Source organism: Microcaecilia unicolor, chromosome 11 (genome assembly GCF_901765095.1).
Source record: "Microcaecilia unicolor chromosome 11, aMicUni1.1, whole genome shotgun sequence".
Taxonomy (NCBI): domain Eukaryota; kingdom Metazoa; phylum Chordata; class Amphibia; order Gymnophiona; family Siphonopidae; genus Microcaecilia; species Microcaecilia unicolor.
The window spans coordinates 195,944,649-195,970,381 of record NC_044041.1 but is presented as its reverse complement, the minus strand read 5'-3'; the positions used below and the strand labels follow the sequence as shown (position 1 = coordinate 195,970,381).

Here is a 25,733-nt window from a genome sequence, read left to right as displayed (position 1 = left end):
TACAAGTTCTGCACAACACCAAATGCTAAATAAAATAGTATGGAATATTATAACATGAATAGCTGAATCTAAGAAAAGTACCACCGTGAAGGAATAGTGTGTTTTAAGCCTGTAAAATGTACTGGATATTTTCCTTATCAATTATGTTCTAAAGTGTATTGCTCCTATTTGGCCACTAGGTGGTGGTCCTTTGCTATAAAGCTATTAAAGAGAACTAGGGGCCAGATACACTAAACTTTACGAGCCAATAACAAGCAAGTAGTAAACTCTGGCATGCACTAAATACTTTTTTCCAACCGTAGCAGCTAACGAAAACGGAATGCAGATGAGCAAATTGTGTAGAAACCCTATTGTAATGAGATGCACTAAGCTTTTCCGATTGCCTTCTCGCTGGGAAATCTAACGAGAGGTCTGTACGTCTCGTTGGGGCTGCGCGGGCTTGGAAAACTTATAAAATGTTTTAAAAAAAATACAGGGAGGGGGCAAAAAAGGACGCTTGTCACTGTAGTGTATTATAAAAAAAAAAAAATCACAGGCTCCGATGCTGCAGGCTGTCGGCTGAGAGACCTGGAAGAGTAAGATATCCAGGTGAGAAGCACAGCAAACCCGTGGTGAGTGCTCGTCCGTTCATTGCTGCTACCACGGTCAAATGTCCATCTTTTTCCCCCCTCCTGCGAGGTAACCCTGGCTCCGATGCTGCAGGCTAAACATTGGCTCAGAGACTTCAGGGTCTCTCAGCTGAGAGCCTGCAGCATCTGAGCCAGGGTTACCTCGCAGGAAGGGGAAAAGCGTTTAGCTCAGCTCGGTTCAATGCTTCCTTCGCTGTGATTGGGTGGAAGCTGGCGCTGGGCAGATGGAAATCCTAATGACAGTCTCCAGAATTGCTTCTATTTGTACCATGGTAGGTGCAGCGGATGCCTGCATCGGAGCCTGTGATTTTTTTTATAATACGCTACAGTGAAGAACGTCCATAAAGGACGCTCCTGATGAGCACTTGAGACGTATTTGGCATGCGCAGAGCTCTGCGCATGCTTGACCGGCCAATTGGCCGACAGTTTTACAATGGCATAGAGAATGCAAGTGAGCTAATGAGTAGCTCATTTGCATTCCCTTTCCTTGACGCATAGCCGTTCCCTACCGATTTACTATGGAATTCGGTAGGGAACGGCTCTAACGACAACTTTAGTGCATCTGGCCCTGAGTGTGTTTTCTTTAGTTTTGACACAAACCGAAAGCAAGCAGTAAATATTTTAAAATCTTGTTGACTGATTGGCCCTGGAGCTCATCACATTTGGACTTTACTGGTTTTGAGTTCAGTTTCAGCCCAGAAGAGATAAAGAGAGCTCTTTGCTGAAGCACTGTTTCTCAAAAAACAATTATTTTCAAATGCTCCTAAACTGTTTCTCAATAATATTTAACTGAAGTTTTAAGTCAGATGAACACATTAATCTGCCTTCCATTCCAACAAGATGCCTTTAATCAATCTTCTGCATGGAATTCAGTGCAGCAGCAAAATGACTTACACGTAGCAAGGCAGCGGAATAAGTCCTAACAGAGGAAGAAATCATAAGTGTCCAGCAAGTAAAGCATAGACACTACACTTCTGTGTAGATTGCCATGCTAAAAAGCACAAGTGGACTTGCTGTGCTGACATTGAAAAGAACCAGCATTTCCATTTGTAGCTTTAAAGTTGACAGAGGCCAACCCCTAGATACCAAATAGGAATGGAAAACTTGTATCATCTTGAACATCTACTTTGCCCTGGAGCAACTGCTAAAAGGCCCGGACTGCCAGATTAACCACTAGGGACAGTAGAGCAGAGTCGTTGTCCCGCGCATCCCCCCCCCCCCCATCTCAAACGGTACTTAGTTATCACCTACTCAAGCTTTCATTCATGATCTTACCGTTAAACACAGCATCAACATTGCTTCCTTCTGCACAACGATTCTCACACTGCTTACTATAAATGAGAGAAACAACAACACAAGATATTTAAGAACAAATGTCTGCATTTAATACACGTCACCCTTTCCGTAGTAGCCCAGCGATGACGTCATAACAGTAAACAGAGGCGCCCCCAAGCAGCCACAGTGCGTCATCACCGCATGTTTTCCAGTAAGTTCCGGCCCGGTATCCCCATAAGATTCCACGTCTAGTAAACAAAACCCAGGAATGGGGGGGGGGGGGGCGTTACCTCTTTTTCCCCTCCCCCCCCAACCCTTCCAAACAAAAAAAATACGTTTAAGGGTATTCGCAGGCGAGATGTAATTACACGCCTGGGATTCTGGTCTCGAAGTGGGATCAGTTCGAGGCATCCCGAGACAGTAAACGATGCTCTTCTAAGACACGATCTTCGGTATCTCAAAAAAAAATTTAAAAAAAGACGTTAACCCCCAACTCAAGGTCGCTCGACCTCGTCCTCCTCCACTTCACAGAGCCAGGGTCAGGAAGAATAATGAGTAATCTGCAGAGTTATTTATTTATTGCATTTTTACCCACATTATCCCACCTTTTTGCAGGTTCAATGTGGCTTACCGAGTGTTGTAATGATATAAATACTAATATTATTATTTAATATAAATATTAATGATATAAATGATGAAATATATAAATGATATAAATATAAATGTAATGTTAAATACATTAAACAAAAAAACAAAATTCGGATAGATGTAAAATGTTCATATGTAAAACGACTGCCAAAAAAAAAAAAGGTTTAAAAATTTTTTTTGATCGAATCCCGGAAGATCCCGAGGATCCCGCTGTATCCGGGTTTTACCCCTTTTTTTGCCTCTCTCGAATCAGCGGGTTCAACTTCCGTTAACCGAGAGGATTTTTACCTCAAAGCGGCTCGAGAACATTTACGTTTTAAGAATTACGTCTTGGGACGGTGTAACTTTGCCGCCTCCCTCCCGTTTTCACCGGGTGTCCGCCGGAGGAAGGGGGAGGGGGGGGTTTGGTCTCCTGATAAACACAACCAGCCGGAGCCAAAAGGGGAAAAAAAAGGCTTTTATCCGGTCCCGGCTAATTCCGGAGCGCGTCGAGTCGACCGTTAACGTACCATTTCGGCGACAGAGCGAGGGGAATTCCCCTGAGAGAAAAACAAAATACCGCGTTCGCGTTAATGAACGCCGATTCCCCGCCACCCCCAAAAGCCCCAATTCGATATACTCACGTCTGGTCGCTCCTCTCCGCCATGATCCCCATTCCCTCCTCCCCACAAACGCGATTTCAGACGGTAACAACTGACTGACAGACTCGGTCGCAGCAGGCAGGCAGCGCGCGCACTTTCTAGAAAGTTCTCGAATGCTCAGTGGAGGCTGCGCCTGACTGGACACACGACGGAGCATGCGCGCGGCAGACCGCGCCAATTTTTAGGGCGGGACTCGGGAGGGAAGCAACACAGAGAGGCAGCTGATTCCGCTGCCCAAAGACTGGTTTAATGACATCAGACGCACACGGCATGATGAGCCTATCTGACACAAGGACATTTAATAAGCAGGAGTGGAAGTTAGCCTATCTAGTCCACTGTAAATAAAGAAGCTAATTACGGCAATCTAAGTTTCCCCTTCCCAGCGAAGCCGTCATCCCTGTTCACTCAAAACAAAGCAAGCAAACCTATGAGCTGCCTGCTGCATCCACATTGTCGTTTTTTGTTTTTTTTTACTAGGACTAGGGGGCATGCGATGAAACTAAAACGAGAAAATGTTTCTTCACCCAACGCGTAATTAAACTCTGGAATTCATTGCCGGAGAACGTGGTGAAGGCGGTTAGCAGAGTTTAAAAAGGGGTTAGACGGTTTCCTAAAGGACAAGTCCATAGACCGCTACTAAATGGACTTGGGAAAATCCACAATTCCAGGAATAACATATAGAATGTTTGTACGTTTGGGAAGCTCGCCAGGTGCCCTTGGCCTGGATTGGCCGCTGTTGTGGACAGGATGCTGGGCTCGATGGACCTTTGGTCTTTTCCCAGTGTGGCATTACTTATGTACCCCTGCCTGGGAATCAGCTGTTAGTGACGTCGTCCTGGCTACGGAGCCTAGCTCAGCAACTCCAGGAGCCAAGGACACAGGCAGTCCCACATTAGAACATTGGTGGTGAGAATTATTATATAGGATTACTACTCTACCTATGAAAAGTTATTCTGTTAGTAAACTTCCTCTGTGTACAATGTTGCACAACCTGGCATGTTTGAAAATATAAATTAGATTAAATAAAAATGCTACCAACAATAAAGAACGACAAGGTGGATACAGCTCATAGGTTAGCTTGCTTTGTTTTGCGTGAATGAGGATGACAGCTGCACTGGGAAGGGGAAACTTACAGTAATCTAATTGGTTTCAGCATTCTGACATCACTTTATTTCCTGTCTATTAAACCTCCTTGATCTGTCCCATTATCTGGACTGAAACTAGTGGGCGGTGCTTGCCACCATATTGGTCAAAACAAAACAATTGCAATCGCTATTGAAAACAATAGGAAACACGTGAGGTTACTTTATATTATTTTATTAAACCTCCTAGTTTTTGCATTCTGTTAGGAGGAGTTGGGGGGAATATAAGGGGATTTGGGGGAGTTTTAGAGAAGTCTGTGAAGGGGGAGGGTTATATTCCATATGTATTTGTCAGTGCTCCATTTTGTTATTTGCAATGTTGTATTGTGAATTTCAGTGCTGTGCTATATGTCTTTATTTTTGCTTATGATGACAATAAAGATATTTATACATAAAAACAATAGCAAACGCTTATGTGTGGTGCATCTGCACTTCAGGGACACAGTGGTGAGAGCTCCAGGGTTAGGGGGAACTGTGGGTGGTGAGAGCTCTGTGGTTAAGGGAAACTGTGGGTTGTGAAGGCTCTGGGAACTATGGGCGGTGAGGGCTCTGGAGTTAGAGCGAACTCCATGCGGTGAGAGCTCCAGGGTTTGGGGGAACTGCAGGCGATGAGAACTAAGGTGCCCCTCAAAATGACACATCAAGTGCAAAACTTGGAGACTTGGATTTAGGAAACATTACTACTATAACCGATGAAAGGTTATTCAGTTGTGATACTTCCTCTGTGTACATCCGTAGGCTGCACAAGTTGGCATGTTTCTAGCTATAACTGCGATAAAATAGCAATGAATAACAACATGGATACAACAGCAGATTGTTTTGGTAGCACCAATGTGACATGGGAGGGGAGACGGCTTAAACCTTTTGACATCAACCCAGCTCCTGTCTTATTAAACCTCCTTGATTCTGCCACAGGGCAGGAGGCAGTTCATTGGTCTGCTTGGTTGACAATCATTTTACTGCGGACCATGTGTATGTACATATATGTTTTTATAGCCTTATGAAGCAGGCGGGGTCTATAAAATACAAGCTTCTTGGTTTCAAGTGCCCTCAGACACCTACTTCTTTGGGCTTCCCTATGACATTTTGTGGTGCTGGGCTTTGTTCCTCGACCTATGTGTGGTTTCTCATATAACTGTGAAAAAGGAAGACTACAAGTCCCAGCATGCACTGGGGTAAAACCAGGCCCAGATCATCCCTGTCCTGTGACTCATAGTAGCATATGGCGGCAGATAAAGGCCAGTATGGTCCATTCAGTCTGCCCAACATGATAAACTCATTACATATGGTATGAAGTGATACATCATATGTTGATTTATCCTTACCTTTTTTTAGGGCATAGACCGTAGAATCTGGATCAAGTTGGCAGCCTTAGGCTTGCAGCAGCTGAGCCATGTTAGAAACTGAGACAAGCCCATCCATTAATCTTGTCTAGCAAAACAGGTTTGGGTAACATGGCTACTACTACTAATCATTTCTGTAGCTCGAGCATGCTTAGTTTTATTGAAACAAGAGCATGCACAGCGCCACTGAAAACAGGAGAGGCAAAACGAGACAGCACGGGACAAGACAACACTTCAGATGGCGGGGGTTGGGGATCCCGCCAGCCAAACCAGGGGCCCCAGAGCCAATTTGGAGGGGCCCAGGCCCCCGGTAGCTACGCCACTGGCCCAGTTTATGTCTTGTTGTCAGAGCTGCCAAATTACCCAGTTCCAAGAGAAATACTTCTTGGCCAATTGGTTTTAAACGTACATTCCAAAGCAACTGAGATTTGTAGTTTCTGAATTCTGATTCTACCCACTGAAATCAGTGCTGCAGGCATCAAAATGGCGTTGTCAGAAATGCAAGACTGGCTTAAAATCTCCCAACTGGAACTGGGTAACGACAGTTCAGAATGGTGAGTACCAGTTGCCTATACTATTGCCAGGCAGCAGATTTGGCAGTTCTTCAGAACCTTACTGCGGCTTTCAGGAAGCGTCTGGTACAACTTACCTAGGACTCGAAAACATTTTAATCGGAACCTCATTACAGATCTTGGAATCATTAGGTACAATCAGATTGAAACTGCAATTTTTTTTTTAAGAATATTTATCTCGACCCCTGAGGCAGGCGCGATTCAGCGCCAAACCACAGCCCATGTTGGGTCAATTTTATTAAAGATTGTACCATTGTTCCAGTTCTACAAGCCCTTTTGTGTGCTTCTTTTTGTTTGCTTCTACTAACTGCGTCATTAATATTATAATGTCATATCAGGAGAAATACGTTGTAGGCTCCATTCCTTTTATCTCGCTGCACCTCACGCCTGGAATAGACTTCCCGAGCCTGTACGTCTATTATTATTATTAGCATTTGTATAGCACTACCAGACGCACGCACGCACGCACGCAGCGCTGAACACCTGATACAGAGAGACAGTCCCTGCTCAAAAGAGCTTGCAATCTAAAAATACAGACAGACAAGACAATTAAGGGCGAGGGAAGTACTGGCTGAGAAGGAACAAGGGGAGGGCAATTGAGTAGTGGCTAGGAGCCAAAAGCAGTGGTGAAAAGGTGCGTCTTTGGCTGTTTTCAAGTCCAGAACCACACCCACCTCTTTGACAATGCTTTTGACTCCTAACTACTACTACTATTTAACATTTCTAAAGCGCTACTAGGGTTACGCAGCGCTGTACAGTTAACAAAGAAGGACAGTCCCTGCTCAAAGGCGCTTACAATCTAATGGACAGTATGTGCGGACAGACAAATTGGGGCAGTCTAGATTCCTGGGTAGAGTTGAAATGGTTAGGTGCCGAAGGTGACATTGAAGAGATGGGCTTTGAGCAAGGATTTGAATATGGGCAGGGAGGGGGCTTGGCGTATGGGCTGAGGAAGTTTATTCCAAGCATAGGCAGAGGCAAGGCAGAAAGGGCGGAGCCTGGAGTTGGCGATGGTGGAGAAGGGGACAGAGAGGAGGGATTTGTCCTGTGAGCAGAGGTTTCGGGTAGGAGCGTACGGGGAGATAAGGGTAGAGAGGTAGTGGGGGGCAGCAGATTGAGTGCATTTGTAGGTTAGGAGGAGAAGCTTGAACTGTATGCAGTACCTGATCGGAAGCCAGTGAAGTGACTTGAGGGGTGATATGAGCATATCGGTCCAGGCGGAAGATAAGATGCGCAGCAGAGTTCTGAACGGCAGTGGCGTTCCTGGCCTGGATGGCACCTGGGGCGGAGCGCCGATGCGCCCCCCCCTTCTAGATGACACCTCCCCCCCCTCCGGCAAAATGACACCCCCCTGAGTGCACACCGCTGGGGGGAGGGGTGTGGCGGCGCGTGCCTGCTCCTCCGAGTTCGCTAAGCTTCGTTCGTTCGCTGCAGCTCCCTCTGCCCCGGAACAGGAAGTAACCTGTTCCGGGGCAGAGGGAGCTGCAGCGAACGAGCGAAGTTTAGCGAACTCGGAGGAGCAGGCGCGCGCCGTGGCACCCCCCAGCGGCGTGCACCCGGGGCAGACCCCCCCCCCTTGGTACGCCACTGCTGAACGGATTGAAGGGGGGGATAGATGGCTAAATGGGAGGCCAGTGAGGAGTAGGTTGCAGTAGTCAAGGCGAGAGGTAACAAGAGCGTGGACGAGAGTGTGCTCAGAGAGGAAAGGGCGAATTTTGCTAACCTTTACTCACTTGCCCTGTACCCCGCCTCTTTAATTCCCTTACCTCTTAGTTGTTCTGTCTGTTTACCTGTCTTATTTAGATTGTGAGCTCTTTGAGCAGGGATGCTGAGTAAGTAGCAGTAGTAGTAGGCAGCATATTAGGGGTTAAAGCAAGTATTTCTCTTGCTCTAGGATCGTCTCTGGCAGTGTGCCGGTACTCAAATGCCAGGCCACCCTTCAGGGATGGGATGATCACTTAGGGACCCACCCCACAATAGCCAGACCCCCTGCAACCAGTCACAGAATCTATGACAAGGCAGAACTGGTGTGCAGAGCCTGAGCTCTTTCATTAAGATTTGGGGACCATGGGTCAATTTTAGCAGACAATGGAAAAGGTGCTGGTACTCAGTACCCCCAAGTACCCCCTAAAAAAAAAGCCCTGGTCTCTGGTATCCTCAACCATTATCACCTGATTCCAAGAGCATCCTGGTTGTGGGCTGCACTCCGCACCCCCCCCCCCCCCCAACCCAACCCAACGCTTCAGGCGATCACGTGACCCGAGGCAAGCCAAGCCAAGCCAAGCCTCACTACACGCGGGTGCGCGCACTGTTCCCGCCCACCACGCCCCGTTCCAGCCAAGGGGGAGGTTCTTATCGTCCAGACAGTGTTGGTTGGTTGGAGGCGCAGAGTAGTTGGTCCGTCCACGCCCAGGTAGCGTGACTGCGTCCCGCGCGCGCGCTCTGGACGGGGTTGGGGGGGTGTGCGTGCGTGGTTGAAGTTCAGTCTTCAGAGCGCTGTCGCGTGGTTGGGTCTGTGTTGTGCAAGAACCTGATCTAACCTTCTTCTTGTGTAGGAGACGCTTTCTGGAGTTTGCCGGTGCCAGCCTGAAAAGTTGAGCAGCCATGGTCAGTACGATCCGTGACATCCTACCGGAGAACTTTGCATATGTCATTCTTACGTTTTGCTATGCTCAGTTCATGCTGTTCTATCTTGGAGCAAAAGTGGGGGCTGCCAGGAAAAAGTATGATGTTAAGGTAGGTAAATCTACTGACAGGGGTTATTGGGCATGTATGTTAAAGGTTTACGTTGTTGCCATGCGGTTATTGACAGACACATTGCCAGAGCTGCCAAGTTACCCATTCCAGCAGGGAGACCTCTTGGGCAAGCCTAGATTTCTGCCAACCTCATGCTGATGCATTATGGAACCTGTAGCACTGATTTCGATGGATAGAATCATGGACTACAAATACTACCCCACGTTTATTTATTTGTTACATTTGTATCCCACATTTTCCCACCTATTTGCAGGTGCAATGTGGTTTGCATAACGATTGCCAAATCCGGTATGGAAACAAATACAATTTGATATTAGGGTCGGGTAAGGTTAGTATATTCAGGTACATAGGGATCGAAGATAGGAAGGAATATATAGTGTCCAATACAATTTATGGTTTTGCTGTGTTGCAGAGTTGAGGCATCTAAGTTAGGTCGGTGGGGAATGCTTTTCTGAATAAGTAGGTCTTTAATGATCTCCTGAAATTTAGATGGTCGTAGATTGTTTTCACAGTCTTTGGCAGTGCATTCCACAATTGTGTGCCTATGTAGGAGAAGATGGATGGATAGGTCAATTTGTATCTGAGTCCTTTGCAGCTTGGGTAGTGGAGATTCAAGTAGGTACGTGATGTTCTGTTTCTGGTTGGGAGATCGATCAGGTCGACCATATATCCTGGGACTTCATCGTAGATAATCTTGTGGACCAAGGTGCAGATTTTGAAGGTGTTACGTTCCTTGATTGGGAGCCAGTGCAGTTTTACTGGGAGGGGTTTGGCACTTTTGAAACGTGTTTTACCGAATATCAGCCTGACTGCTGTGTTTTGGGCTGTCTGGAGTTTCTTTGTGAGTTGTTCTTTACATCCCGCATATATTCCATTGCAGTAATCTGTGTGGCTCATTACCATTGATTGTATCAGGTTAAGGAATATTTCTCTCGGGAAGAAAGGTTTTATACGTTTAAGTTTCCACATTGAATGACGCATTTTCTTTATAGTGGAGTTTACTTGGCTCTCAAGTGTTAGATAGCAGTTGTAACGCCTAGTATTTTGAGGCTACCTGAGATAGGGAGGGTGTGATCTGGGGTGTTTAAGGTTGTGGGTTTATAATTATTGTGTTGGGATGAGAGGATGAGGCAGTGTGTTTTCTTCAGTGTTCAGCTTCAATTGAAATGAACTTGGGATGCAAGTTTAAAACCCCAGGGCTGGCCAAAAAGAAGTCTCCCTCCTGGAACGGGTAGCTTGGCATCTCTGCATTGCGGAATGCGCATTGGTTTCTTATGTGCTCTGCACCTTACAGATTCCAGGACTAAACTCCAGTGTATGAAGCAGGACAGCAGTTTACAAAACTAGGGATCTATTAAATATCTTTCCCAAAAAGAGAAAAAAAATGGGAGAAAATTGTTAGTGGTTTTGGATACCGTCCCAGAAGAAACGTTGGGAACGACGTGTTTGGTTACTTTACTGATGCATCTGCCAAGTCCTGTTATTTATTAGAAAAAGTTTTAATAAACATAATGTGGTCAAAAAGTCAGAATAAATCAAAATCTAGAGATTGTCACGAGCTGATTTTGAAATGCAACAGGATACCCAAACAGCCTTGTCCAGGATACCTGGCTGGCACTCCTCCCATCTTTTGCCTTTCATTGCATTCTCCCACCCATCATTCTTTTGTGTGTCTGTTCTTTGTATTTATTGTTATACATGTATTTTTACCACACCACTCATACATGAGTAGCCGTTGCATACAATAGTTTATATCCAGAAATGTGGAAATACTGAATGTGATTCACCTTGAACTACAAGTGGAAAAAGTCAACAGAAAACATTGTTTTCTGGAGAGTGGCAAAAGTGACCACCTGCAAGGAAGGTACAGTGAGGAGATGCTGATCTGAGGAGCCAAGTACCTGGGTGGGAAAATAAGGTAACAGATACTGAGACAGAATGGAGGGTTTTGTGAATTAAAATCAGAAATTTTGTATTCAGGACGTGTATGCGCAGGAAAACAGTGTTCTTGTCTTCGGAGGGGAGTGACACGGTCATATTTATGGCCAGCAGTAATCAACTTGACCGCTATGTTCTGTATTATTTGATGCCGCCATAATTCTGTCTGCTGCAAGCCATTAAATAACGTGTTGGAATTGTCAGTGTTGGTAAGAACGAAGTCATGCGTCAGAATAGGAAGGGCATTAGCCTCCGGGAATGGGCAGACCTTATTTGACGAAGTTTATAGAAACACTTGGAAATTACAGTGGAAATGTGGGCCGAAAAAGTAAGGCTCACATCAACGGTGACCCCTAAGATCTTAAGGGAGTCAGAAATAGAAGTGGAAACGCATCTGTTTACCAAAGCATTTTCTCCGGGAACAATGTAGGACTATAGCCTTTGCCAGCTGGCATACAATGGATCCTGTTTCGTCCTATTCTTATGTACTGTTATATGTATTCTTTCTTTCTTGCCCTTCTACTCTACTATTCTCATTTGTATCTGATATCACCCGGAGTTCTCTCTCTCTCTCTCCGGATTATGTAAGCCACATTGAGCCTGCATGTTTGTGGGGATAATGTGGGGTATAAATACATTAATAAATAAATTACCAAGAAGATGTACTTTATATATACCAGTAGGAACAGGGTTATGGAAAAAATATCGTAGCCTTTGATTTTGAAAGGTTCGACTTAATTCTGTTAGTTTCAATCCAATTTAGGATCGCTTCCAATTTAGGCAACAAAGCGGATTGTGCTGATGGGTCAGTAGGACCAAAAGGTGCTAAAATTTGTAGGTCCTTGGCGTAACTAAAAGGTATAAAGCTAAGATCAGTGATAAGCATTGCCGAAGGAGCCATAAAAATGTTAAGCAATAATGGGGCCGATAAAGACCCAAAATGTATAGGGAAGGGATCGGATAAGGTTTTGCATGAAGGGACACGGTAGGAACGATCGCTCGGATAAGATTGGATCCATCGCCACGCTGTACCAGTGACTCCAATATGCTATAACCTCTTTAGAAGTAGAGTGTGATCTACAAGATTAAACGCGGAAGAAAGGTGAATAGACTGTAATTACACGGTACGGTTCTGAAACGTGGCAGTCTGCACTGCAATAAGAGCTGTCTCTGTACTGTAAGAAGCACAAAATCCCGTCTGATTGGGGTGGAGAGCAGACAGCATTGACGTAGTCTGAGTAGCGATACAAGGGATTCTGCCGCTTTGGTGAAAAAAAAAAAAGAAGCTTGGCTGTAGGACGATAATTAGATGCGTACCCATCTGAAAGTTTGATATCCTTCTGACTAGGTCGTACTACAGCCGTCTTCCAAAAGGATGGAAACTGACCTGAAGTAAAGCTGCAAGAAAGAATGGTAGTGACCAGAGAATGAAGAGTAGAAGGCGATAGGGCAATCGGACTAGAGGGACAGGGATTGTGTGATGCAGAAGTGAGTCTTAACAGGTCAAATGTCTTTGGAGTCAGAAGACAAAGAGGGAGGGTCAAAAGAAGAAAGAAACTACATTGACCTTACTAGACCCTGAAGTATCATTGAGATCCGAATCTGGGGACAGCCCAGAGGGGGCGGGAAGGTGACAGCAGGAGGCATCAGTGAACAAGCTGATTCAACTTTCGAGGAGAAAAATAGGTGGTCAAATCTGACATTGTAATTGCATGTGGAGGAAGGAGGGTCATGTGGACCTGTTTAAAATTAATTAGTGTATAATGAAATACTTCAACATGGCCTATGAGTTTTTCCACTTCCAATGGCGAACATTTCCTTGGCCATTTGGCACTGCCGTGCGTTGGGTAGGTTCAGGTTCAGTTTATTATAGCATCTGTAACGAAAATCTAAGCAGTGTACAAATAGTTCTGTGAACGGTTTGTACCCTTGCTTGGGAAGCAAAATAATTTAATCCAGGAGCCTTTTTAGTGAGGACATGGGGAGCCTATTTTCATAGAAGAGACTGGGTACTTTTGAACAGCTGGTTTTCTAATGCTCAGATCATTGTTGGCTCTTATTGGCAACACTTTTTATAACGCCTTGTGTAATACAGGCGACCTTTAACTCACATGTGGAGAGAACAGACCTGAAAATATGCTTGTCATGCTGACTCCTGCAGATAGAAATCAGATATGCTGTAGCCTTGGGTCTATGATGCCTATATCTCTTAGGGTGCGTCTTTCAGAAATAATTTGGCTTTGTCTGCAGGAGGGGTTCTGAAAGGTCTAGCTAGTTCAAAATGTCTGGAACAAAAAGCTAAACAAAGATGTCTAGTTCTGTGCTGTTCTACCCCAGTAGGAGAAGAATTCCTTTTACATTATTTATTAGAATGTATTGACCACCCTTTTGAAGAAAATTGATGCCCTTTGTGTATGGATTGTGCTCTGGGAATGCGATTCCTCCTTAACCTCTACAGGGGGCTGCGATCTTATGGACAGAGCAGAAGATTCCCTTGAAGAAAGTTACTTAAAAAGTGTATTTTTCTTCCCATATTGTTTTATGTTTTGAATTTCTACGAGCATTGTATAGTCATTTTTTGTAGTTTTTGTGGAAGGAGGGGAGTATTCAGGGATATAATAGGGCAAACCTTAGTGGCATGGCCATCCCTACCATTGAGCCGTTGTGTATTTTGTATACGACCCCTTATCACCTCTTGCCGACCTATGATGAGGCCATGTCCCATGCACATGACCCAGTATCCCCCATAGGCCACCCTTGCCTGGTACCATATACAGTGCTTCATTTTGTTTTTTTCAGAAGCTTGTAGGCTGGCCTTAGGCCCTAGAGATTCATTTTGTTTCTGTGGAGGAGTTCTTTAGTGATTCCAGGAGCCTTACAAGGAGATGTTGAGTGTCTTGGGTTTCTATGAACGTAGCATCAGGGCTGTGGAGTCCCGAGTTTGAGTCGGAAGCAATTTTGGGAGGGTCTGAAGTTGGTAAAAATGATTCTGACTCTAGCTTCAAAATAAAAACTTACAACGGTGTATTGATTATTTTCATTTGACATCCTTTTTTTTTCAGGATCTTTGTTCAAATTTCAAATTTGTTTTGTGGTCTATTCGTCCTAGTTATGTACATAAAGAAATACCCTGTTTTAGTAGTTAATCAAATTTCTTTTATATTTACGATACATAGTAGGAGTCGGAGATACACAAACTCTTTTGTTACTGATCAGCTGATCCAAAATGGAGTTCCTATGTAATGGCTGCTTTCTGTGTCCGTACAGAACTGTTGTCTCAAAGGAATGAAAATCTGTGCCCAAGTGTAACACAAGAGCCGGCTGATGCCACATTTCAAATGTGTCAAAAAAAATCTGGAGTGGCTGAAATGACTTGACATGGATGGAAGTTGGGGCAAAGGAAACAGAGATGTGCTAGGAATGTATTCGGAGGCCAGGGGCACACTGACAGGGCAATAAGAGGGTCCTGGGCCCCCGCCCCTGCGTCACATATCCCTTCTCCTTTGCCCTTGGGTCCCACATCTCTCTCCCCCCCACCCCCCAGAGGCAACTTCTCTCTGTCTCATTCTTTCTCCCTCCCTCCCCCTTAATACATCATCTCTCCCGCCTCCTGAGGCCAACATCTGCCCCTCTCCCCTTGCATTTACCTCAAAAATCCCTATCTCCGTTAGGGGCCCTGACTGTATGCCGCTGACTGGAAACTCTCTGCTGCGGCCTACCCTTGCGGAAGCAGGAAGTTAAGAAAGGGGCAGACTACGGCAGAGAGGTTCCAGTCAGCGGCAGACAGCCAGGGCCCTGTATGGAGAAAGGGACTTTTGAGGTGGGTAAGAGAGGGGAGAGAGAGCTGTCGAACGTATAGAGAGGATGTGCTTGGCCCTCAGGCACTGCCCAAATGGTCAGTCCACCCCTGTCGGAGGTTCAGGTAACAAGTTATCTTATCTAGTCCCTGGGGGGGGGGGGGGGGAAGGGTGAGAGAGCAGTATGGTTATGATCTGGAAATGTGCAATGAACAGGAAATCTCTGCAGGCAGAGATCTGTATACCAAAGCTATTAACCTCCATAGTAGAGTGAGCACATGGTGGCAAAAAAACAGTACCGCACATAATAGCTGGAATGTTGGGTGCTAACCTTTGAATTTTGTTATTTTCAATTTGCAGTACCCTCAGATGTACTCCGATAAGGAGAACGTGTTCAACTGCATCCAGAGAGCTCATCAAAATACTCTTGAATTGTTTCCATCATGGCTAATCTTTCAGCTGATATCGGGGTTCGCCTTCCCAGTAAGTACAGGCTATACCTCTATATTTCTCATTGCTATACAGCACCACTTACAAACAACTGTTTTTATTAGGATGTTCTGGTCCGTTCTGCCGAGGCCAGTAGTTCGTTTTACGACAGGTTTCCAGTGCTTAGATACACCATGCGGTCATAAGTACTACTACTACTTATCATTTCTATAGCGCTACTAGACGTACGCAGCGCTGTACACTTGAACATGAAGAGACAGTCCCTGCTTGACAGAGCTTACAATCTAATTAGGCCAGACAAACAGGACAAATAAGGGATAAGGACAAAGAGGAGCACGATTCCGAAATCCCAAAGAGTGGCAAGATTCAATGCAGAATCCCAAAGAGTAGCAAGATTCCGAAATCCCAAAGACTACTACTTACCATTTCTATAGCGCTACTAGACGTATGCAGCGCTGTACACTTGAACATGAAGAGACAGTCCCTGCTCGACAGAGCTTACAATCTAATTAGGCCAGACAAACAGGACAAACAAGAGATAAGGGAATATTAAAGTGAGGATGATAAAATAAGGGTTCTGAACAAGTGAACAAGGGTTAGGAGTTAAAAGCAGCATCAAAAAGGACCCTGAACTAGATGCATAAAATCCATGCAAAGTGAATCCCTTCAGTGATTGTCTTACATCCAGAGGAATTCTACACATAATAGAGGAGATTCTATATATGGCGCCTAAAAAAATCGGCACTGAAATTGTTGCCGACTAAGCGTATTTAGGCGCCAATTATAGTATACGCTTAGTTGAGATTTCAGCACCTAAAATCTAAACGCATCCATTTACACCAGTAAAAATGTGGCGTAAATCCCAACACGGAGATTTAGGCACACTGGTCCATATGGGGCGCGTAAATTTTGGAACACTCACGAAATGCCCATTTCGTTGCCCATAATCGCGCCCCATTTTGTCCGCGCACATTAGAAGTTCAGCGCACATTTTTTTTTTTTACTCTGATGCACAGACAAAACCAAAATATTAAAACCAAGAACTAAGCAGATCTAACTATAGAACAATAATGGAGAAAGAACAAAAGAATGAGGCTCAAGGGCTCACCATCTTCCACCTGCTGGAGACTAAGAATACTGGATCTTTCTCTGGCTGGCAAAGGCTCTTATTGGCTGTTTCTCTAGAGGCACAGTTTCTCAGTCTCCACCTGCTGGAAGGTCACATTCTGGGCCGGTCCAGAGGGACTAAAAGAAAGCAAATTAACAGGTAAGGTTTAATTTCTCCTTCCCTGCCCATAACCACGCCCCTTTTTGCCGTGCATGTTAGAAGCTGAGCGCACATTGTTACAAAATACGCTTAGCAAATTGTGCGCCTAAATTCTAATCAGTGCCTAGTGGCCTAGTGGTTAAGGTGGTGGACTTTGGTCCAGGGGAACTGGGGAACTGAGTTCGATTCCCGGCACAGGCAGCTCCTTGTGACTCTGGGCAAGTCACTTAACCCTCCATTGCCTGCCGCATTGAGCCTGCCATGAGTGGGAAAGTGCGGGGTACAAATGTAACAAAAAATAAATAAAAACCCGTGCTGATTTTGGCGTGCTATATAAAATCCGGGGAAATATTTTTTGAGCTCTGTAAAATTGTACAGACTATTTGCCTGTATAACACAGTACAATTACTACCATTTGAGCAATAATTCATTAAAGATGAATATAGAAAGGACTTAATATTCAAAGATACAGAATTTCCCCATCATGTTGCAGGTCTTCCCCAGGCTCCCCACTCCCATCTCTCTCCCCCTTGACATGAGTTCCCTCAAAACACAGACACACACTCCCACGTTACCCCTTACCTCCAGTTATCTCTAATTCTTTTTATTTTTTTAATTGCTTTTTTGAAATATACGTTTCCCAAAAGTACAGAGGAAAATTAACAGATAATTTCAGAAGGAAATAATCAAATTACAAGTTAAAGAAAACAACAACAAAAAACAAGTAAACCTAACAAAATAAATGCCCATATCACGGGAGAAGTAGAGAAAGCTTAGGTACATGAACACACAGGAAAAACCAGATATACAAATCTTTAATTAAGAAAGACTGAATTCTTCATATAACCCCAATAAACCAACTCAGCGAGGGAGTCGAATCACCATGTTCTTGCAGAAATTTCTCAAGGTGCAAGGATTCATAAAATACTGAGTCCCTTGAAAAATAATATAACATGTACAGGGGAATTGCAAAAACAAAAGTAGCATTATATCTCATTCTTCACCCCCAGAAAGGCCCCCAACTCACTTTACGCAGGCAGCTTGTGAGAATGGCTGCCGCACCGGGACCCCTCTGAGAAGGGAAACACATTTTTAAAGCAGATTGGGAAGGGAGGAGGAGATGGACTGTGGTAGGAAGAAGGGGAAGAGATGCCTGGACTGCAGGGCCCCCTGGAGCTGTGGTGCCTAGGGCAGCTGCCCTGTTTCCCACCCCAACGCCAGCCCTGCACAGCTGACACTGCCTCTCTTGCTGCATGTTGCTTTGGGACACAAAGAGCCAGAGACCGACACTGCAGCTTCGCCCTGTGGCCCATGAGGTTGTCGATGTGCAGGGCCATTTTCCAAATTCTGCATTGAGCGGTTGTACAGAATTTCCCCACTGCCTCTGTGCTAGCGAGCAACCAATCTGGTTTAATTTCTGAAAATTATCACTGAGGCCGCCTAACATCTTCACCCACTCGCCTTACAGCCCTGTATCAAATGCCTCAAAGAAACAATGCTGTTATCCTTAATGTACTCAACATGGAAAGATCAGAGAATTGACATTTTAATTGAATAGAATAAGATTTTGGTATTTACCAGTTTTGTTTGCTATCTAGGTAGCTGCCTCTGTACTTGGAGCCATCTGGGTAACAAGTCGATTCTCCTATGCATGGGGATATTACACCGGAGGTACGGTGCTGCAAACCTTGTTTCTTATTTATGATAAATATAGCTTGCTAGTAATATGTAGTTGTCGTTTTGATGAAGTCTTTGCTCTTTTATCATTGCATGCTTACGTAGATTGTGGTGGGGGAATGGGGAGGGAAATTCTATAAACAGCACTCAAATTTTGGCAATGGAAAAAAATCGACGCTAAGCACAATTCTATAAAGAGCTCGTGCCGTTTATAGAATTATGTTTAGCGCCAGACTTGCGCCTTCTGAAACCCTGGTGTATATCCCGGTGCCCATGTTAAGTGTGCTGAGACAGTAATCTGTAACAACGCGCATAACTTTGCAGAACACCCCTGACACGCGCCTGCTCCTTCCATGTCCACACTCCCTTCTTAGTTATTCGCCATGCTTTATAGCATAGCCTGCAACTAGATGCACGCAAATTGTAATGAATGCCAGTAATTGGTTATTGAAGTTAAATGGCTTATTAGCCAATTAATTTCTGTTCACGTCTCGGGAGCACGGCCAAATTTTGAAGCACAAATCTATTATAAAGCAGAGCCACCAAGAAGGGGGAGGGGGGCAAGATTCCCCAGGCCTGGCCTCTTAAGGGGGGGCCTGGTGCCAGGGTCTGTTTCTGTCCTGCTTCTGTGTTTTGGGTGGAGCAAAACAGGAAGGTAAGGGGGTGGGGTGGCGGTGGCCCAAGTGGGGGGAGGCAGCAATGGCCCTGGTCCATGGCCGGCTCTGTGTCTTAGAGGCCCTATTATAAAGAAAATTCAATAAAACTAATTTGAACTAAAAAAGAATCTGGGGGGGATACTGACCAGTCTATAAAGTAGAGACATTTTAATTTGCTACTTTGTGATGTAGCATACATGGGAAATTTACCCCGAGTATGTTGTAGGGTTATTGCTGATGTAACTGGATTTCTTTTCAGCTTCTGGTGCATTTGACTCTTTTAGACATAGAGCTTTATTTAATGGTTGGCCGTTTATAAATAAATCGGGCCATGTGGTGCCTAAAAGTATGTATATGTAATTATTTTTTTTAATTGCCACTTTTGAACCAAGCCACCCATGTGTTTTTCCAGGGGCATGAGAGCTCCATGTCAATGGACTAATCAGACTTAGATTTGGAGAGGGGAGGCGGAGCATTGTCCTAACACCTACCCTGTTGCAACTTCTCAGTCTGATAAGGGTGAGGCTCTTTTACTAGGTTGAAGGCAGAAAGTGCTCTGAATTCATGCATCTGCTTGACTTTGTCCTCACTTATTTTATGATTTGCTTTAGATGGGATTTACTACAAGCAAAAAATGTGATAAGAAATAAATCTCATGTATCCGAGGCAAACTTATTTTGTACCTTCAGTGGAGGTTGTATTTGGCAAAACTTTGAAAATAAAAAAATACCATTCTGGGTCAGACCATTGGGTCCAGCATCCTGTCTTTTATCAATGACCAGTCCAGGTCTCATGGATGTACCCAGCAAGTCAATTCACTGTAGATTATTCCCTAAAGTATAGCTGCAGTAAAAGGGGGCCTTAGGAAAGGTATGGAAAACAGGTGTGAGGATGTTATAATGCCGTTGTATCGCTCCATGGTGCGACCGCACCTTGAGTATTGTGTTCAATTCTGGTCGCCGCATCTCAAGAAAGATATAGTAGAATTGGAAAAGGTGCAGCGAAGGGCGACTAAAATGATAGCGGGGATGGGACGACTTCCCTATGAAGAAAGACTAAGGAGGCTAGGGCTATATAGCTTGGAGAAGAGACGGCTGAGGGGAGACATGATAGAGGTATATAAAATAATGAGTGGAGTGGAACAGGTGGATGTGAAGCTTCTGTTCACGCTTTCCAAAAATACTAGGACTAGGGGGCATGCGATGAAACTACAGTGTAGTAAATTTAAAACAAATCGGAGAAAATTTTTCTTCACCCAACGTGTAATTAAACTCTGGAATTAGTTGCCGGAGAAAGTGGTGAAGGCGGTTAGCTTAGCAGAGTTTAAAAAGGGGTTGGACGGTTTCCTAAAGGACAAGTCCATAAACCGCTACTAACCGGACTTGGAAAAATCCAAAATTCCAGGAATAACATGTATAGAATGTTTGTACGTTTGGGAAGCTTGCCAGGTGCCCTTGGCCTGGATTGGCCGCTGTCGTGGACAGGATGCTGGGCTCGATGGACCCTTGGTCTTTTCCCAGTATGGCATTACTTATGTACTTACAGTGGGGGAAATAAGTATTTGATCCCTTGCTGATTTTGTAAGTTTGCCCACTGACAAAGACATGAGCAGCCCATAATTGAAGGGTAGGTTATTGGTAACAGTGAGAGATAGCACATCACAAATTAAATCCGGAAAATCACATTGTGGAAAGTATATGAATTTATTTGCATTCTGCAGAGGGAAATAAGTATTTGATCCCTCTGGCAAACAAGACCTAATACTTGGTGGCAAAACCCTTGTTGGCAAGCACAGCGGTCAGACGTCTTCTGTAGTTGATGATGAGGTTTGCACACATGTCAGGAGGAATTTTGGTCCACTCCTCTTTGCAGATCATCTCTAAATCATTAAGAGTTCTGGGCTGTCGCTTGGCAACTCGCAGCTTCAGCTCCCTCCATAAGTTTTCAATGGGATTAAGGTCTGGTGACTGGCTAGGCCACTCCATGACCCTAATGTGCTTCTTCCTGAGCCACTCCTTTGTTGCCTTGGCTGTATGTTTTGGGTCATTGTCGTGCTGGAAGACCCAGCCACGACCCATTTTTAAGGCCCTGGCGGAGGGAAGGAGGTTGTCACTCAGAATTGTACGGTACATGGCCCCATCCATTCTCCCATTGATGCGGTGAAGTAGTCCTGTGCCCTTAGCAGAGAAACACCCCCAAAACATAACATTTCCACCTCCATGCTTGACAGTGGGGACGGTGTTCTTTGGGTCATAGGCAGCATTTCTCTTCCTCCAAACACGGCGAGTTGAGTTCATGCCAAAGAGCTCAATTTTTGTCTCATCTGACCACAGCACCTTCTCCCAATCACTCTCGGCATCATCCAGGTGTTCACTGGCAAACTTCAGACGGGCCGTCACATGTGCCTTCCGGAGCAGGGGGACCTTGCGGGCACTGCAGGATTGCAATCCATTATGTCGTAATGTGTTACCAATGGTTTTCGTGGTGACAGTGGTCCCAGCTGCCTTGAGATCATTGACAAGTTCCCCCCTTGTAGTTGTAGGCTGATTTCTAACCTTCCTCATGATCAAGGATACCCCACGAGGTGAGATTTTGCGTGGAGCCCCAGATCTTTGTCGATTGACAGTCATTTTGTACTTCTTCCATTTTCTTACTATGGCACCAACAGTTGTCTCCTTCTCGCCCAGCGTCTTACTGATGGTTTTGTAGCCCATTCCAGCCTTGTGCAGGTGTATGATCTTGTCCCTGACATCCTTAGACAGCTCCTTGCTCTTGGCCATTTTGTAGAGGTTAGAGTCTGACTGATTCACTGAGTCTGTGGACAGGTGTCTTTCATACAGGTGACCATTGCCGACAGCTGTCTGTCATGCAGGTAACGAGTTGATTTGGAGCATCTACCTGGTCTGTAGGGGCCAGATCTCTTACTGGTTGGTGGGGGATCAAATACTTATTTCCCTCTGCAGAATGCAAATAAATTCATATACTTTCCACAATGTGATTTTCCGGATTTAATTTGTGATGTGCTATCTCTCACTGTTACCAATAACCTACCCTTCAATTATGGGCTGCTCATGTCTTTGTCAGTGGGCAAACTTACAAAATCAGCAAGGGATCAAATACTTATTTCCCCCACTGTATGTACTTATGGCATGCCTCAAACCCCTGCACCGACACCACCTCAGGGGGTCTTTGTGCCACAGCTTGGTAAAAGGACCCCTAAGTGACTTGCCCAGTATCAAAAGGAGCTGCAGTGGGAATTGAAGCCAGTTGCCCAGTTCTCAGCCCACTGCGCTAACCATTACTACTACTACTACTACTTAGCATTTGTATAGCGCTGCCAGGGTTACGCAGCGCTGTACAAGTTTAAACATAGGCTACTCCATCTTTGGTCTGACCTAGCATGGTGTGTCTTATGTTTTGATGTAGTGAATCTGTTCTCTAGAAACTTGTGTATACATCCTATGGCTATATATTTCACAATTTGCGCATGGGAAAAAAAAAAGCTTTAAAAAAATTCAGCAGATAACGATCATGCAGCCTATCTTTTCTTATCCTTACCAACCACTAAGCTCTACAATTCCTTCCTCTCTCTTCGAGATCCTCTGCCAATCTAGTAGTACCATAGAAATTATTATTATCCAGTACCATCTCTATGCTGATGACACCCAGCTTTACCTCTCCACTCCCGACATCACAGTCGAAACCCAGGCCAAAGTTTCGGCCTGCCTCTCCAACATCGCTGCCTGGATGTCCAACCGGCATCTGAAACTGAACATGGCTAAGACTGAGCTCCTTGTCTTCTCCTCTTCCCCCACTCTCCGTCTCTGTTGACAATGCCCTCATCCTCCCCGTCTCCTCAGCCTGCAATCTCGGAGTCATTTTCGACTCCTCCCTCTCCTTCTCTGCCCATATCCAGCAGACAGCTAAGACCTGTCGCTTCTTCCTCTATAATATTAGCAAAATTCGCCCATTCCTTTCTGAACAGACCACCCGAACTCTCGTCCACTCACTCGTTACCTCTCGTCTTGACTATTGCAACCTTCTCCTCGCTGGCCTCCCGCTTAGCCACCTATCCCCCCTTCAATCTGTCCAAAACTCCGCCGCACGTCTTATCTACCGCGTGAACCGATACTCTCATATCACCCCTCTCCTCAAGTCGCTTCACTGGCTCCCGATCCACTACCGTATACAATTCAAGCTTCTCCTATTGACCTTCAAGTGCACTCAATCTGCAGCCCCCCATTACCTCTCTACCCTCCTCTCCCCATATGTTCCCACCCGTAACCTCCGCTCTCAGGACAAATCACTCCTATCTGTACCCTTCTCCACCACCGCTAACTCCAGACTCCGCCCCTTCTGCCTCGTCTCACCTTATGCCTGGAACAGACTTCCTGAGCCCATACGACGTGCGCCCTCCCTGCCCATTTTCAAGTCATTACTCAAGGCCCATCTCTTCTCTCTTGCTTTTGGCGCCTAATCACCTTCCCCATTCCAGATACATACACTTACATAGCTTATTACCTTTAGATTGTAAGCTCTCTTGAGCAGGGACTGTCCTTCCCCTTGTCTAAACTTGTACAGCGCTGCGTAACCCTGGCAGCGCTATAGAAATGCTAAGTAGTAGTAGTAGTAGTTATTAGTAACAGTTTCCTGGGGTATAAAAAAAAAAGCTTTTTCTATTTGTAAAAAGTTTACATTTAAACCTTTTTCCCTGTGTATTCAACCATTTGCATTAAAATGTTGGTGAAGCTGAAACATATTCTGTCTGCCATGTTAGTTTTCTTGCGTATCTGCAGTAAATCACATTTCAAGGAAAGAGAAGTTGACTAAATATTCATTAACCAACCTGACAATACATTTTGTTTCCAAAGGTTTTTATAAAATAAACACACATGCGCACACAAACTTTGGAATCAAATGTATTGTCAGGTTGGCAAAGGAATGTTGTCACTGTCCTTGGAATGTGATGCACCATAGATAGTGTTCTTGTGTAGTAGGACAGTATTGTGATGTCATCAGACATTCTTAAAGTAGCCTTCCTATTGGCTGGTGTCTCATAATGTGCTGATTGTGCTTTGATGATTGTACTTTACTGCTTTATATATAATACCCCGTACTATGGTTTTTTTCACAGATCCACACAAAAGGATAAATGGTGCATATGGGTATATTGGTTTGTTTGGAGTCCTCATCCTATCCATAGTTTCAGCTCTGCAGCTACTGGGTGTCATATAAGGGTGTATGTTCCTTGTACCACACACAATTACTTAGATTTGTTTAATGACCAAATGAAAACCTACTTACAGATTTTCTACTTTGTACTGACAGTTCATTGTTTTGTGCATTAGTTCAGCTTGTTTTGGTAACATGTTTAACACTTTAATGTTGGTTCATGTGAGACATTCCATCTACTGCAATTTTTGATATATTAATTCTACCACCTATCTTTTTGTCAATTCCTCATTTCATGTTCACAATTTAATGGCCCATTTGGACCGTGTTTTATTTTCCATTTAAGCATCTTGAACACCATTAAATAAATGATGAAACATTAATGGGAAAATGTTCTCAGCACAGAGTGGGCTAGGGGCCCTGTTTACTAAGGTGCGGTAGTGTTTTTAGCACGCCTACACTTAGCGTGCGCGCTAACCATGTAGGCATCTATAGGGATATTGTAGGCACATACATGGTTAATGCGCGTTAAAAATGTTAACGCGACTATAACGCTGCTTAGTAAACAGGGCCCTAGGTGTACTAACAATTTTCTTCTATTTTGTGTCTGTGGAAGAAATACTGAGTGCATCTGGCTTACGGGATGTTTTTCAAATGTTCGGGTACATAACCCCCCTACATCAGTTTTAAAAAAGTGTACTGTTAGATCCTGTTTGAAATTGTTTAAAGAGTCTGTGTGAAATTCTTCTGCATCCCTGGAACCAGTCCTGTTTTGACAGACCACTAAAACTGTCCTGTTGGATCCAGGATGGGTATTTTGAGGAGTCCTGCGTTCTTCCGGATGGGGTTTGTCCAGAGAGCAGCTTCTAAAGTGGTATTGCTTTTTACACCCAAAGGTGAAACCTAAGGGTGGTTGAACAAGTGGGTATAAACTGTGTTGTTTCTGGTTTGGGTCTTACTGATCTGTACATCTGCTGTCTGGAATTTTGGAAGATGGAAAAGAGGAAATAAAAAATAAATAAATAAATTTTGGATGTACTCTGTTGAAGTTGTTGTTTGTTTTTGCAGTGTGTATATGGATTCCTGTTCTGTTGTGTGTATGTGATAACGTTTGAATAACTGTGTAATGGCTATGATTTCTGAACATGCAGCATCATTAAAGAGCAGAACGTAAACGTAGAAAACAATTTATCCAGATATGGATGCCTTATCTTCAGATTCTAAGCCCAAGGGGTCGGAGTTTACTTATTAATGCTTGTTGATTTTGGATGTGGAGTGGGTGGGGGGGGGTTCCATCTCCTCTCTGCCCCGTAGTAAGCTGCTTTTCCTAGTGTACAAAGGTAATCGCGTAATCTGTGGGCTACCAAACAGTTCTGGATTACTGGTACTGTTGTACTTCCTTGAATTAACACAGATAGCAACAGGAAGGTTCCTGAGACTTTGGAAATTGAGTGGTACAGGGGTTGGGATGGTGGGGATGGGAAGGGGAGGGGTGGGATGGGGGGAAGGGCGGTTTACAAGCTGTATGGTTCATGCATAGTATCTTATTGTTTGTAAGCTGGCAATATTGAGTATGTTGTGTTGCTTAACTTTGAGTTATCAATAAAATTACTTTAAACTTAAAAAAAAAAAGAGCAGACTTTTAAAACCACATGTCCCTGAAACACTCTCAAAACAGAAAAATCCATTTCTGTTATCTAAAATGTAAACCTCTACAAAAGAGATGAAGTGATGTGATTCCATGTGCCCCAATGAATGGATAGTTTAAT

At 44.5% G+C, this 25,733-nt stretch overlaps 1 protein-coding gene across 1 annotated transcript; it reads left to right on the top strand.

The window, feature by feature from the left end:
• Positions 1-8,712: 8,712 nt before the first annotated feature.
• LOC115480681 (microsomal glutathione S-transferase 3-like) lies at positions 8,713-24,103 on the top strand. Its single transcript, XM_030219511.1, has 4 exons — positions 8,713-8,986; positions 15,103-15,225; positions 18,058-18,130; positions 23,927-24,103. Exons 1-4 carry the CDS (start codon positions 8,855-8,857, stop codon positions 24,025-24,027), a joined length of 429 nt encoding a protein of 142 aa, XP_030075371.1. The 5' UTR covers positions 8,713-8,854; the 3' UTR covers positions 24,028-24,103.
• Positions 24,104-25,733: the final 1,630 nt, after the last annotated feature.